At 43.0% G+C, this 14,667-nt stretch overlaps 1 protein-coding gene across 1 annotated transcript in view; it reads right to left on the reverse strand.

The window, feature by feature from the left end:
* The window catches only part of LOC106565575 (testis-expressed protein 264), a 202,354-nt gene that overhangs the window by 13,317 nt on the left and 174,370 nt on the right, over positions 1 to 14,667 (reverse strand). Inside the window, exon 3 of the mRNA XM_014132849.2 lies at positions 11,361 to 11,553. Within this exon, the coding sequence (XP_013988324.2) occupies positions 11,361 to 11,553 (193 nt within the window). The remainder of the gene's footprint in view (positions 1 to 11,360; positions 11,554 to 14,667) is intronic.

The following is a 14,667-nucleotide window of genomic DNA, read 5'->3' on the forward strand; positions in this document are numbered from 1 at the left end:
ATTACCGTGAGACAAACAATTATTTGCTTGACAATCACCAGCTTCCGAAATGTCCTGACCGACACAGCGCTATACACATACACATGGATTTTGTGTTGTAGATATGTGGTAGCGGAGTAGAGGCCTGAGGGCACACACTTAGTGTGTTGTGAAATCTGTTATGAATGTATTGTAATGTTTTTAAAATTTGTATAACTGCGTTAATTGTAATAAATACAAATACAAAGTCAGTGCTAGTAGTAAAAGACAACTCCCCTTTTGTGTTCATGGCCCCCCAAAAAACTAATCACACTGTATTATGGACCATATAGTATCACAGGGGACTACAGTGCAATACACGCACAGGCTCTCTGAGCCCCTCACACAAGTCCCCCCTCCAATCAGATCTCTCCATCTCACAGCAAGCTCATTATCAGGTCCAGGGTTCAGCGTATCTGAGCCTGTCTAATATACAGAGACTACGTCTATATGAGAGTGGTTCTGATGATGGGGTTATTTATGGCATATTATTAAGCTGAGAAACATCCCATTTACCAGCCAACAAGTCCATACACAGCAAACCCATGTGGTCTAACAAGGGAATATGAGGCAGTGATCCTTATTAGGCCTGAGTTTTTCTATTAAGGGGGCATCCTAAGCCTTCTCAATGAGAGGGAGGAGATGAGGATATGTAGGTCCATGGAGTTATTATATGTGTGTTGTATTTTACATTTCTCATGCTGCAGAAAATGTCCATGCCAGGTATAGTGGTTATGTTCTACCAGCAGCTGAGATGGGAAATAATTGGTCTATTTAAGGTAATTTGGCGGAAAGCCCCCAGGAAGATGCTTCCAACGAAACCTGACTACTTTCACCCACGAAAAACTGTAAATAAGTCATGACAAAGCTCCCAAATTGAAGCAGACTATGCTTTGGAAAGTCTTTTAGATAACATTTGCTTATATTAGTTGCTAAATTGGGCCCAGTGGGAACGAAGAGAGGAGAAGAGAGGGGGGTTTAAAAGGAGGATAGCTGGAGGTAATTAGAGACAGACACGACAGAGGCAGGCTGGGAGTTTGAAGAGGAGCATGAGGGGAGGGGACTGTGACAGCAACAGCAACAAAAAATGAATTAAAAAAAGACTAAATACACCTATTCTGTCATCTACCCACGCTATCCACAGAAGGCTGCAGCAGGCATCTTTCTATATTAAGAAGAGAATACCAGTCTGACGTTTGTGTTTTACTGACATTAGTCTGTTTGGTTTTAATGAGGATTCTTGATTGGGAATCCTCATCTAAGCAGAAACACTTAGATTTGCAATATTACTTCCATACACAACTTAATTGGTTCTAGATTAAAGAACTATGTAAGATAGCAAAACACGGAAAGGAAAAACGGGCATTTATATTGTAATGGTTCCTAATGCACTATTGACATGTTAGCATTTCAAAGATCCATCAATTACAGTAAGTATGTCATTTTAAGGGCAATATGTAAAACTAAATCATTTGCTGTAGCTAGCACACCTGACACCTCCCCCCTTTCATTAGCCTTGATTAAAACAACAAGATCATATGTAGGAATAATTACATAATTACATTAAAGATGTGATAATTGTTGCGTAATTATATAGCAATTAGAGATCAATTACATTTAGTAGGACTAAATTATACTGTAGCCATCTCTGTACTACTGGAGGGTAATAATAATAAGAATAATGTCATATTGACCCAGACATCCTCAGTTCAGCTCAAACAGCTCATCAAGGACAGATGATGGCTCTGCACTGCATGATCTCATAGTTTCGGAGTGCGAGGGAAACGTAATGTTTATCCATGTAGACCACTGGTTTGTGTGTCTTTCAGTTTAATAAGTGCATGCGGGTGCAAATGACTTCCATAACTACCCTCGACATGGTAAATATTAACTATTGAGTTTGTGATCTAAATTGAATCACCTTACTGTGCAAGTTGGACTAACAATCTCTCACATTTCAGCTTTTGTGAATAATCATGCACAGTGTGCAACGTTTCGCCGGTGTTCAAATAAATACTTTAGTACATGCAAAAGCACACCCTCCTCAAACTGGAACACCTGGTAAACAGGTACCCTGAGGTACAGGTGTAAGACCTACAGAGAATATTAATCATCTCATTTACAATATGTGGCAACATAAAAAAAATAAAAAAACATTTTGTATCTATTTTTGTAGTATCCTTGTGTATGTCTCCTGCGTTAAGAAATAAGCAGTAATTTACATAGCAGTGATCATCATCATATGTAAAGAGCACATGATTTGTATTGTCTTTCCTCTAGTCTAGAGAGACGTTGAGCACACAGTACAGCAGTATGTACACTACTAGTAAGGCCACCCCCCAAGTCCACCATCCAAGGTGGTGTATTTGAGTTACAGGCTGGCTGACCACACACAGGTAGGTCTGGGTGGAAAGTCGAACAACAGACACAGCGAGGCACCGCTGACTGAACTCTCTCTCATTAGGAAAACACACTCTCTCGCTCTCTCGCTCTCTCTCTCTCTCTAACGTACAGTATTATACAGAGCCATGAGTGCATGGAACTCCCTTCCACCTTATACAGCGCAAGTGAACAGCAAACCTGGTTTAAAAAAACAAATAAAGCAAGACCTCACGTCACAACGCCTCTCCCCCATGTGACCTACCTGTTGTGTGTATTTACTGACATGTACACTACATGACCAAAAGTATGTGGACACCTACTTGTCGAACATCTCAATTCAAAATCATGGGCATTAATATGGAGTTGGTTCCCCCCTATTCTGATATAACAGCCTCCACTCTTCTGGGAAGGCTTTTCACTAGGATGTTGGAACATTGCTGCAGGGACTTGCTTTCATTCAGCCACAAGAGCATTAGTGAGGTCGGGCACCGATGTTGGGCAATTAGGCCTGGCTCGCAGTTGGTGTTGAAATTCATCCCAAAGATGTACGATGGGGTTGAGGTCAGGGCTTTGTGCAGGCCAGTCAGTTCTTCCCCACCGATCTCGACAAACCATTTCTGTATGGACCTCGCTTTGTGCATGGGGGCATTGTCATGCTAAAACAGGAAAGGGCCTTCCCCAAGCTGTTGCCACAAAGTTGGACGCACATAATCGTCTAGAATGTCATTGTATGCTGTAGCATTAAGATTTACCTTCACTGGATCTAAGGGGTCTAGCCTGAACCCCGAAAAACAGCCCGAGACAATTATTCCTCCTCCATCAAACTTTACAGTTGGCACTATGTGCTGTTGTCTGTGCCCAATAATGTTCGTACCATGTTTTGTGCTGCTACTAGGCTGTGTTGTCATGTGTTGCTGCCATCCTATGTTGTTGTCTTAGGTCTCTCTTTATGTAGTGATGTCTGTTTTGTCCTATATTTTTTTTTTTAATCCCAGCCCCCGTCCCCGGAGGCCTTTTAGTTGAATGTGCTGACAACAAAATCACACAAAAATAATCAATGGAAATCCAATTTATCAACCCATGGAGGTCTGGATTTTGAGTCACAGTCAAAATTAAAGTGGAAAACCACACTACAGGCTGACCCAACTTTGATGTAATGTCCTTAAAACAAGTCAAAATGAGGCTCAGTAGTGTTTGCGGCCTCCACGTGCCTGTATGACCTCCCTACAACGCCTGGGCATGCTCCTGATGAGGTGGCAGATGGTCTCCTGAGGGATCTCCTCCCAGACCTGGACTAAAGCATCCGCCAACTCCTGGACAGTCTGTGGTGCAATGTGGCGTTGGTGGATGGAGCGAGACATGATGTCCCAGATGTGCTCAATTGGAGTCAGGTCTGGGGAACGGACGGGCCAGTGCATAGCATCAATGCCTTCCTCTTGCAGGAACTGCTGACACACTCCAGCCACATGAGGTCTAGCATTGTCTTGCATTAGGAGGAACCCAGGGCCAACCGCACCAGCATATGGTCTCACAAGGGGTCTGAGGATCTCCTCTCGGTACCTAATGATGGCAGTCAGGCTACCTCTGGCGAGCACATGGAGGGCTGTGCAGCCCCCCAAAGAAATGCCACCCCACACCATGACTGACCCACCGCCAAATCGGTCATGCTGGAGGATGTTGCAGGCAGCAGAACGTTCTCCACGGCGTCTCCAGACTCTGTCACATGTGCTCAGTGTGAACCTGCTTTCATCTGTGAAGAGCACAGGGCGCCAGTGGCGAATTTGCCAATCTTGGTGTTCTCTGGCAAATGCCAAACGTCCTGCACGGTGTTGGGCTGTAAGCACAACCCCCACCTGTGGACGTCGGGCCCTCATACCACTCCCATGGAGTCTGTTTCTGACTGTTTGAGCAGACACATGCACATTTGTGGCCTGCTGGAGGTCATTTTGCAGGGCTCTGGCAGTGCTCCTCCTGCTCCTCCTTGCACAAAGGCGGAGGTAGCGGTCCTGCTGCTGGGTTGTTGCCCGCCTACGGCCTCCTCCACGTCTCCTGATGTACTGGCCTGTCTCCTGGTAGCGCCTCCATGCTCTGGACACTACGCTGACAGACACAGCAAACCTTCTTGCCACAGCTCGCATTGATGTGCCATCCTGGATGAGCTGCACTACCTGAGCCACTTGTGTGGGTTGTAGACTCCGTCTCATGCTTCCACTAGAGTGAAAGCACCGCCAGCATTCAAAAGTGACCAAAACATCAGCCAGGAAGCATAGGAACTGAGAAGTGGTCACCACCTGCAGAACCACTCCTTTATTGGGGGTGTCTTGCTAATTGCCTATAATTTCCACCTGTTGTCTATTCCATTTGCACAACAGCATGTGAAATTTATTGTCAATCAGTGTTGCTTCCTAAGTGGACAGTTTGATTTCACAGAAGTGTGATTGACTTGGAGTTACATTGTGTTGTTTAAGTGTTCCCTTTATTTTTTTGAGCAGTGTATATATATGCATGCATTCGGGCAGTTAACCTTCTCCTGGCACCCACCAAACCCTGATTTGTCCGTTATTTAAGGGTATGGCAGTCATTTGAAAAACATTATAACAGTATTTCTGATTGTCTTCTCAACTCACCATCACATACTTTTAATGTGGGGCTATGCCAGTCAATTTCTTTATGCTCTTGTGTAGAAGAACTTGTAGGATGGTGCATTGGAGACTGATGTGTTCCTGTCCTGTCTTTTCACAATACTATTGCAGGTATGGTTCTATTGTCTAAGAATTAAGATTATACATTCGACTGTCTAGAGAAAATTAAAAAGGCTATTGTCTAAGAATTAAGATTATACATTCTTTGTATTAAGGACTGGTTATTATTTTATAGTATACATTATGGCTTTATGTATGAGTGTGATTGTGTGAGTCCGAGAAAACACAGAGAGAAAGAACAACTTGTCAGGTGGTGCATTGGAGACTGATGTGTTCCTGTCCTGTCTTTTCACAATACTATTGCAGATCAACATAAAAGCCTAAAAGACAGCCGTGGTGTCGCTCTTCATTTTTTGGTTCTCCTGTGGTCCAGATAAGACCCGCTACACATGCCAGTCTCTCTTGGCTAAGAGATGAGGAAAGACTGACTGCGTCACTTCTTGTATTTATAAGAAACATTAATGTGTTGGAAATTCCAAACTGTTGGCATAGTCAACTTACACACAGCACTGACACACACACTTACCCCACCAGACATGCCACCAGGGGTCTTTTCACAGTCACCAGGTCCAGAACAAATTCAAGGAAATGTACAATATAATACAGAGCCATGAGTGCATGGAGCTCCCTTCCATCTTCCATAGTGCAAGTGAACAGCAAACCTGGTTTCAAAAAACAAATAAAGCTCACAGCACAACGCCTCTCCCCAATGTGACCTACTTGTTGTGTGTATGTACTGACATGTATGTGTAACTGACAGATGCACACACACACACACACACACACACACACACACACACACACACACACACACACACACACACACACACACACACACACACACACACACACACACACACACAACATTAAAACGTGTATGTAAATTGTAAAGCATTTTTTCTGTAATGTCATTTTCGCTATTTGTCGGGCCCCAGTAAGACTAGCTGACGCCATTGTTGTTGGCTAATGGGAATCCTAATAAATCAAATCCCTACCTATATGTACAAACAGTTGAAGTCAGAAGTTTACATACACTTAGGTTGGAGTCATTAAAACTTCTTTTTCAACCACTCCACACATTTCTTGTTAACAAACTATAGTTTTGGCAAGTCGTTTAGGACATCTACTTTCTGCATGACAACAACTAATTTTTACAACAATTGTTTACAGACAGATTATTTCACTTATAATTCACTGTATCACAATTCCAGTGGATCAGAAGTTTACATACACTAAGTTGACTGTGCCTTTAAACAGCCTGGAAAATTCCAGAAAATGATGTCATAGCTTTAGAAGCTTCTGATAGGCTAATTGACATTTGAGTCAATTGGAGGTGTACCTGTGGATGTATTTCAAGGCCTACCTCTTTGCTTGACATCATGGGAAAATTAAAAGAAATCAGCCAAGACCTCAGAAAAAAAATTGGAGACCTCCACAAGTCTGGTTCATCCTTGGGAGCAATTTCCAAACGCCTTAAGGTACCACGTTCATCTGTACAAACAATAGTACGCAAGTATAAACACCATGGGACCACGCAGCAGTCATACCGCTCAGGAAGGAGTTGTGTCTCCTAGAGATGAACGTACTTTGGTGAGAAAAGTACAAATCAATCCCAGAACAACAGAAAAGGACCTTGTGAAGATGCTGACGGAAACAGGTACAAAAGTATGTATATCCACAGTAAAACAAGTCCTATATCGAACATCCTGAAAGGCCGCTCAGCAAGGAAGAACCCACTGCTCCAAAACCAACATAAAAAAGCCAGACTACGGTCTGCAACTGCACATGGGGACAAAGATCGTACTTTTTGGAGAAATGTCCTCTGGTCTGATGAAACAAAAATAGAACTGTTTGGCCATAATGACCATCGTTATGTTTGGAGGAAAAAGGGGGAGGCTTGCAACCCGAAGAACACCATCCCAACCGTGAAACACGGGGGTGGCAGCATCATGTTGTGGGGGTGATTTGCTGTAGGAGGAACTGGTGCACTTCACAAAATAGATGGCATCATGAGGGAGGAAAATTATGTGGATATATTGAAGCAACATCTCAAGACATCAGTCAGGGAGATGAAGCTTGGTCGTAAATGGGTCTTCCAAATGGACAATGACCCCAAGCATACTTCCAAAGTTGTAGCAAAATGGCTTAACCTCTATGGGCTAGGTGGGACGCTTGTGTCCCACCTACTCAACAGTCAGTGTAATCCCGTGGCGCGATATTCAAATACCTCAAAAATGCAAAAACTTCAAATTTTTCAAACATATGACTATTTTACACCATTTTAAAGACAAGACTCTCGTTAATCTAACCACACTGTCCGATTTCAAAAAGGCTTTACAACGAAAGCAAAACATTAGATTATGTCAGCAGAGTACCCAGAAATAATCAGACACCCATTTTTCAAGCTAGCATATAATGTCACATAAACCCAAACCACAGCTAAATGCAGCACTAACCTTTGATGATCTTCATCAGATGACAACCCTAGGACATTATGTTATACAATACATGCATGTTTTGTTCAATCAAGGTCATATTTATATCAAAAACCAGCTTTTTACATTAGCATGTGACTAGCATGTGACTAGCATTCCCACCGAACACTGCCGGTGAATTTACTAAATTACTCACGATAAACGTTCACAAAAAACATAACAATTATTTTAAGAATTATAGATACGGAACTCCTCTATGCACTCGATATGTCCGATTTTAAAATAGCTTTTCGGTGAAAGCACATTTTGCAATATTCTAAGTAGATAGCCCGGCATCACAGGGCTAGCTATTTAGACACCCAGCAAGTTTAGCATTCACCAAAGTCAGATTTACTATAAGAAAATTTGTATTACCTTTGCTGTCTTCGTCAGAATGCACTCCCAGGACTTCTACTTCAATAACAAATGTTGGTTTGGTCCCAAATAATCCATTGTTATATCCAAATAGCGGCGTTTTGTTCGTGCGTTCAAGACACTATTTGAAAGGGTAAATAAGGGTTACGAGCACGGCGCATTTCGTGACAAAAAAATTCTAAATATTCCATTACCGTACTTCGAAGCATGTCAACCGCTGTTTAAAATCAATTTTTATGCCATTTTTCTCGTAAAAAAGCGATAATATTCCGACCGGGAAATCGTTTTTTATTACAAAGAGAGTGAAAGTAAAAGCATGCTATCCCCTGATGCACGAGCCTCAGTCTAATGGCCCTCTGATAGAGCACTTGCCAAACGCGCTAATGTGTTTCAGCCTGGGGATGGAATTACATCGTTCAGCTTTTTCCCGCCTTCTGAGAGCCCATGGGAGCCGTAGGAAGTGTCACGTCATGCCAGAGATCCCCTGTATTTGTTAGAGATGATCAAGGAGGGCAAGAAATGGTCAGACAGGCCACTTCCTGTAAGGAATCTTCTCAGGTTTTGGCCTGCCAAATGAGTTCTGTTATACTCACAGACACCATTCAAACAGTTTTAGAAACTTTAGGGTGTTTTCTATCCAAAGCCAATAATTATATGCATATTCTAGTTACTGGGCAGGAGTAGTAACCAAATCGGGTACGTTTTTTATCCGGCCGTGCAAATACTGCCCCCTAGCCCAAACAAGTTAAGGACAACAAAGTCAAGGTATTGGAGTAGCCATCACAAAGCCCTGACCTCAATCCTAGGGCTGGGTGATAAATCAATATCAATAATTATCGAGGTAATTACTTCCCTCAATAACTATATAAAACGTTTAGATTCATTTTCAATAATGTCGATATAGAATAATTAGGTACAGCAGTCCATTTCACCTCTGTGACGCAGCAGGAACGTGCGGAGAAGTGACAATATGCACGTGAAGAGGTATACGCCCACTAAAAACCACTTAGCACCTTGAGTGATGGAGTAGCCACTATTAACCACGAAAAATGAGTGATGTCGGCGAAAACATTGGCAGTGATAGCCATGGAGAAGGAGCAGCTTCCAACAACGCAATTATAGATAAAAAGGGTTAAACTGTTTCAGTAATTTGGAAGTGGTTTGGCTTTTTGAAGTCCGACAAAGAGCAGACCAATGTTCGGTGCAAATTGTGCCGTAGACAGGCGGCTACGAAGTCTGGTAATACGACAAACCTTTTTCAACATCTGAAGCAAAATCACTCTTTGGAACATGCAGGAAGTTTGAGTTCGCGCCACGGTATTGATAAACGCCCCTCAAGCACCAGCCAATCTAGGGATGTTTGCCCGAAGCAGTCAACACTGACAGCATTTATGCCCTACAAGCAAACATCGAAAAGACAAAGACGTCACAAATGCTACCAATTAGCACAGTCGAAGGACATGCTACTAATTAGCACAGTCGAAAAGGAAGGTTTCAAGAGGCTTATCAATTTAATTGACTCCAAGTACGTGCTCCCTGGCCGCAAACATGGAACAATTTTCCTTCAAGTATAATTTTATGTGTAGCTCACATAATAAAAAAAAATGTAACCTTTATTTAACTATGCAAGTCAGTTAATAAGAACAACTTCTTGTATACAATGACGGCCTATCGGGGAACTGTGGGTAACTAGCTTGATCATGGGTAGAATGACAGATTTTTACCTTGTTAGCACGGGGATTCGATCTAGCATGGTTTGTTCAGGCATTCTTGAGTTTGAAGCAGATATGCACCTTTTAAACATTATTTGATTAATATCGTGATAATTATCGTTATCGAATGAAAAAATATATAGATATCGTGATAAAAACTTGACTCAGTTACACCAGCTCTGTCAGGAGGAATGGGCCAAAATTCAGCCAACTTATTGTGGGAAGCTTGTGGAAGGCTACCCGAAACGTTTGACCCAAGTTAAACAATTTAAAGGCAATACTACCAAATACAAATTGAGTGTATGTAAACTTCTGACCCACTGGGAATGTGATGAAAGAAATAAAAGCTGAGATAAATCATTCTCTCTGCTTTTATTCTGACATTTCACATTCTTAAAATAAAGTGGTGATCCTAACTGACCTAAGACAGGGAATTTTTACTTGGATTAAATGTCAGGAATTGTGAAAAACAGAGTTGAAATGTATTTTGCTAAGGTGTACGTAACCTTCCGACTTCAACTGTATCTACCTCAATTACCTCGTACCCCTGCACATCGACTCGGTACTGGTACCCCGTATATATAGCGAAGTTACAGTTTCTCATCGTTTTATTATTTCTCAATTTTTCTCTCTGTATTGTTGGGAAGGGCCTGTAAGTAAGCATGTCACTACACCGGTTGTTTACGAAGCATGTGACAAATAAAATATGACTATATTTGATTTGACACACACACAGCTTATGCTTGCTGTTAGTATTGCAGAACTGTGTTGACCCACTGTTTAAACTCTGATTGCTATAGACCGCTGGGGGACTGACATATTGATTATTGAAGCAATTTAGACTTAGAGTGAAAGATCCTCAGGTCACAACACAGTACACCAGACAGCCTCCCACACTGCCATAAATCCTCACTACATGACAGGGCCAAGCAGAGAGAGAGAGATAGAGGGGAGATAGTGAGGGAGGAGAGAGAGAGGGGAGAGAGGAAGGAGCAACAGGAAAGGAGAGGGAGATGCATGAAAAGGGAGAGAGTGTCAACATTTGGAGTAAACTGAACTCAGTGAGCTTTCTGAAGTCTTAAACAAATACAAAATATTAAATTCTACCAACAAACATGCTTTTGTCTCAATTACAGCCCACACAGTCTTATCCGCACACACAAACGCACACACACCAACCCGCTTCCCTTACAAAAGTATTTGTGCAAAGACGAAGTCAATATCGCTACTGTGCTAAACTGAAGGCCATATCAAGTTTAAAAGACAAACCAATTGTGCTTGAAGAAACGTTCTTACAGTGACAGAACAATTACAGGTACTCATATATCAGCTGTTGGATGTAATCAACGTGGTGGGGCACTGAGTGCAGCTCCCGTTGAAAAATACCTTTAGCTATATCCTAGCTGTTTGTTAGTTCTTGAAATCGAACACACAGCCTTACCTTGGGATAGACTAGAGGTGTAGCCTGTTGATCTGCAAACTCACTTAAGTAACAAATACTTCAAACAAACCTCTTAGTCAAACAAGCTGTTCAGGAAGAAACAGTTCAATGCTTTTGTCTTTCTTTCCTCTACTGGCCACCCTAAGTCTAATTTCAACTTCTTTGATGTTTTCTTGCTATGAAACTAGCTAAAAAAACCATCTTTATTGCTTGACAGTTTCAGTGGTTGTATGGAAAGAGGAGGGGATTAGAGTACCTGCAATATCCATCCCTCTGTGCTGGTCCGAGGATTCCTCTGTCACCGGTGCCTTGGCCGCTGTCTGTGTGATGAGCTCGGGCACAACGAAGCCAGTGTGGTGGAAGCCAGTCTGGGAGGACAGTGGGGCCATGTAGTGGGTCAGGTCCCCTGTATTGATCTCAATGAATGGCCAGGCATGGAGCTGCCTCTCCTGTGGGGTGGGTGGAGAGAGAGAGAGAGAGAGAGAGAGAGAGAGAGAGAGAGAGAGAGAGAGAGAGAGAGAGAGGGACAGAGCAGGAGAGAGAGAGAATGTTTCATTCCCATTGACAAGAGGCAGTGCGTTTTATGAGATCTGCCCTCCACTCCTGAGCTTGTCTAAGGCTCAACCGCTCCGTATCTAAAAACCACTTATGTCAACAATGTAGGGTGAGTTACTCTAAAGAAAAACTAAGTCTTTCTCTAAAGACGGCTGCTGTAGACCAGAAAGACTTGTCAGTTTGACCATGTACCACATCTATAAGCACTGCATTTCTCCCATAACAATAAACTGAGCTGTGAACCATTAAGCCAATTTGGTCAGTGTTAAAGCATGACATAATTTCTCTCCCCTCCCACTCTATTCTGAACTACACACAACAGTATATAAAGATATTCTTTCCAGGAGGAGATAGCCCCCTGCTTGAGACCTTTACTCCACTCCCTGCTCATAACGTTTAACGCTACGCAGTTTGCTTATCCAGCACACCCTGATTAGAACAAGGTTGTGTGAGGGATGAGCAGACACAGACATGGGGACACACACAGGCGCACGCACACATACACACACCAATTATTCTTAATTTAATGAGCCAGTCTCTTTTGTCATGGAAAAAAACAGACACACTCCAGTAATTAAAAAAAGTGTTTACACACTATGAGAAAACCTGGATACAGACATTGATATGCTGTGTAACCTCACACAGAGTAGTGAGCTAGTCAATATGAGGATTGATACAGAGCCTTCAGAAATCAAATCAAAATCAAATCAAATGTATTTTTATATAGCCCTTCGTACATCAGCTGATATCTCAAAGTGCTGTACAGAAACCCAGCCTAAAACCCCAAACAGCAAGCAAAGCATGTGAAAGAAGCACGGTGGCTAGGAAAAACTCCCTAGGAAAAACTCCCTAGAAAGGCCAAAAACCTAGGAAGAAACCTAGAGAGGAACCAGGCTATGAGGGGTGGCCAGTCCTCTTCTGGCTGTGCAGGGTGGATATTATAACAGAACATGGTCAAGATGTTAAAATGTTCATAAATGACCAGCATGGTCAAATAATAATAATCATAGTAGTTGTCGAGGGTGCAACAAGCACGTCCGGTGAACAGGTCAGGGTTCCATAGCCGCAGGCAGAACAGTTGAAACTGGAGCAGCAGCACGGCCAGGTGGACTGGGGACAGCAAGGAGTCATCATACCAGGTAGTCCTGAGGCATGGTCCTAGGGCTCAGGTCCTCCGAGAGAAAGACAGAAAGAGAGAAGAGAGAATTAGAGAGAGCATATTTAAATTCACACAGGACACCGGATAAGACAAGAGAAATACTCCAGATGTAACAGACTGACCCTAGCCCCCCGACACATAAACTACTGCAGCATAAATACTGGAGGCTGAGAAAGGAGGGATCAGAAGACACTGTGGCCCCATCCGATGATACCCCGGACAGGGCCAAACAGGCAGGATATAACCCCACCCACTTTGCCAAAGCACAGCCCCCACACCACTAGAGGGATGTCTCCAACCACCAACTTACCGTCCTAAGACAAGGCCGAGTATAGCCCACAGCAATCTCCGCCATGGCACAACCCAAGGGGGGCGCCAACCCAGACAGGAAGACCACGTCAGTGACTCAACCCACTCAAGTGACGCACCCCTCCCATGGACGGCATGGAAGAACACCAGTAAGCCAGTGACTCAGCCCCTGTAAAAGGGTTAGAGGCAGAGAATCCCAGTGGAAAGAGGGGAACCGGCAAGGCAGAGACAGCAAGGGCGGTTCGTTGCTCCAGCCTTTCCGTTCACCTTCACACTCCTGGGCCAGACTATACTTAATCATAGGACCTACTGAAGAGATAAGTCTTCAGTAAAGACTTAAAGGTTGAGACTGAGTCTGCGTCTCTCACATTGGTAGGCAGACCATTCCATAAAAATGGAGCTCTATAGGAGAAAGCCCTACCTCCAGCCGTTTGCTTAGAAATTCTAGGGACAATTAGGAGGCTTGCGTCTTGTGACCGAAGCGTACGTGTAGGTATGTACGGCAGGACCAAATCGGAAAGATAGGTAGGAGCAAGCCCATGTAATGCTTTGTAGGTTAGCAGTAAAACCTTGAAATCAGCCCTTGCCTTAACAGGAAGCCAGTGTAGGGAGGCTAGCACTGGAGTAATATGATCAAATTTTTTGGTTCTAGTCAGGATTCTAGCAGCCGTATTTAGCACTAACTGAAGTTTATTTAGTGCTTTATCCGGGTAGCCGGAAAGTAGAGCATTGCAGTAGTCCAGCCTAGAAGTAACAAAAGCATGGATTAATTTTTCTGCGTCATTTTTGGACAGAAAGTTTCTGATTTTTGCAATGTTACGTAGATGGAAAAAAGCTGTCCTTGAAACAGTCTTGATATGTTCTTCAAAAGAGAGATCAGGGTCCAGAGTAACGCCGAGGTCCTTCACAGTTTTATTTGAGACGACTGTACAACCGTCCAGATTAATTGTCAGATTCAAAAGAAGACCTCTTTGTTTCTTGGGACCTAGAACAAGCATCTCTGTTTTGTCCGAGTTTAAAAGTAGAAAGTTTGCAGCCATCCACTTCTTTATGTCTGAAACACAGGCTTCTAGCGAGGGCAATTTTGGGGCTTCACCATGTTTCATTGAAATGTACAGCTGTGTGTCGTCCGCATAGTAGTGAAATTTAACATTATGTTTTCGAATGACATCCCCAAGAGGTAAAATATATAGTGAAAACAATAGTGGTCCTAAAACGGAACCTTGAAGAACACCGAAATTTACAATTGATTTGTCAGAGGACAAACCATTCACAGAGACAAACTGATATCTTTCCGACAGATAGGATCTAAACCAGGCCAGAACTTGTCCATGTAGACCAATTTGGGTTTCCAATCTCTCCAAAAGAATGTGGTGATCGATGGTATCAAAAGCGGCACTAAGATCTAGGAGCACGAGGACAGATGCAGAGCCTCGGTCTGACGTCATTAAAAGGTCATTTACCACCTTCACAAGTGCAGTCTCAGTGCTATGATGGGGTCTAAAACCAGACTGAAGCGTTTCGTATACATTGTCTTCAG

This window comes from Salmo salar, chromosome ssa12, assembly GCF_905237065.1.
Source record: "Salmo salar chromosome ssa12, Ssal_v3.1, whole genome shotgun sequence".
Lineage (NCBI taxonomy): Eukaryota > Metazoa > Chordata > Actinopteri > Salmoniformes > Salmonidae > Salmo > Salmo salar.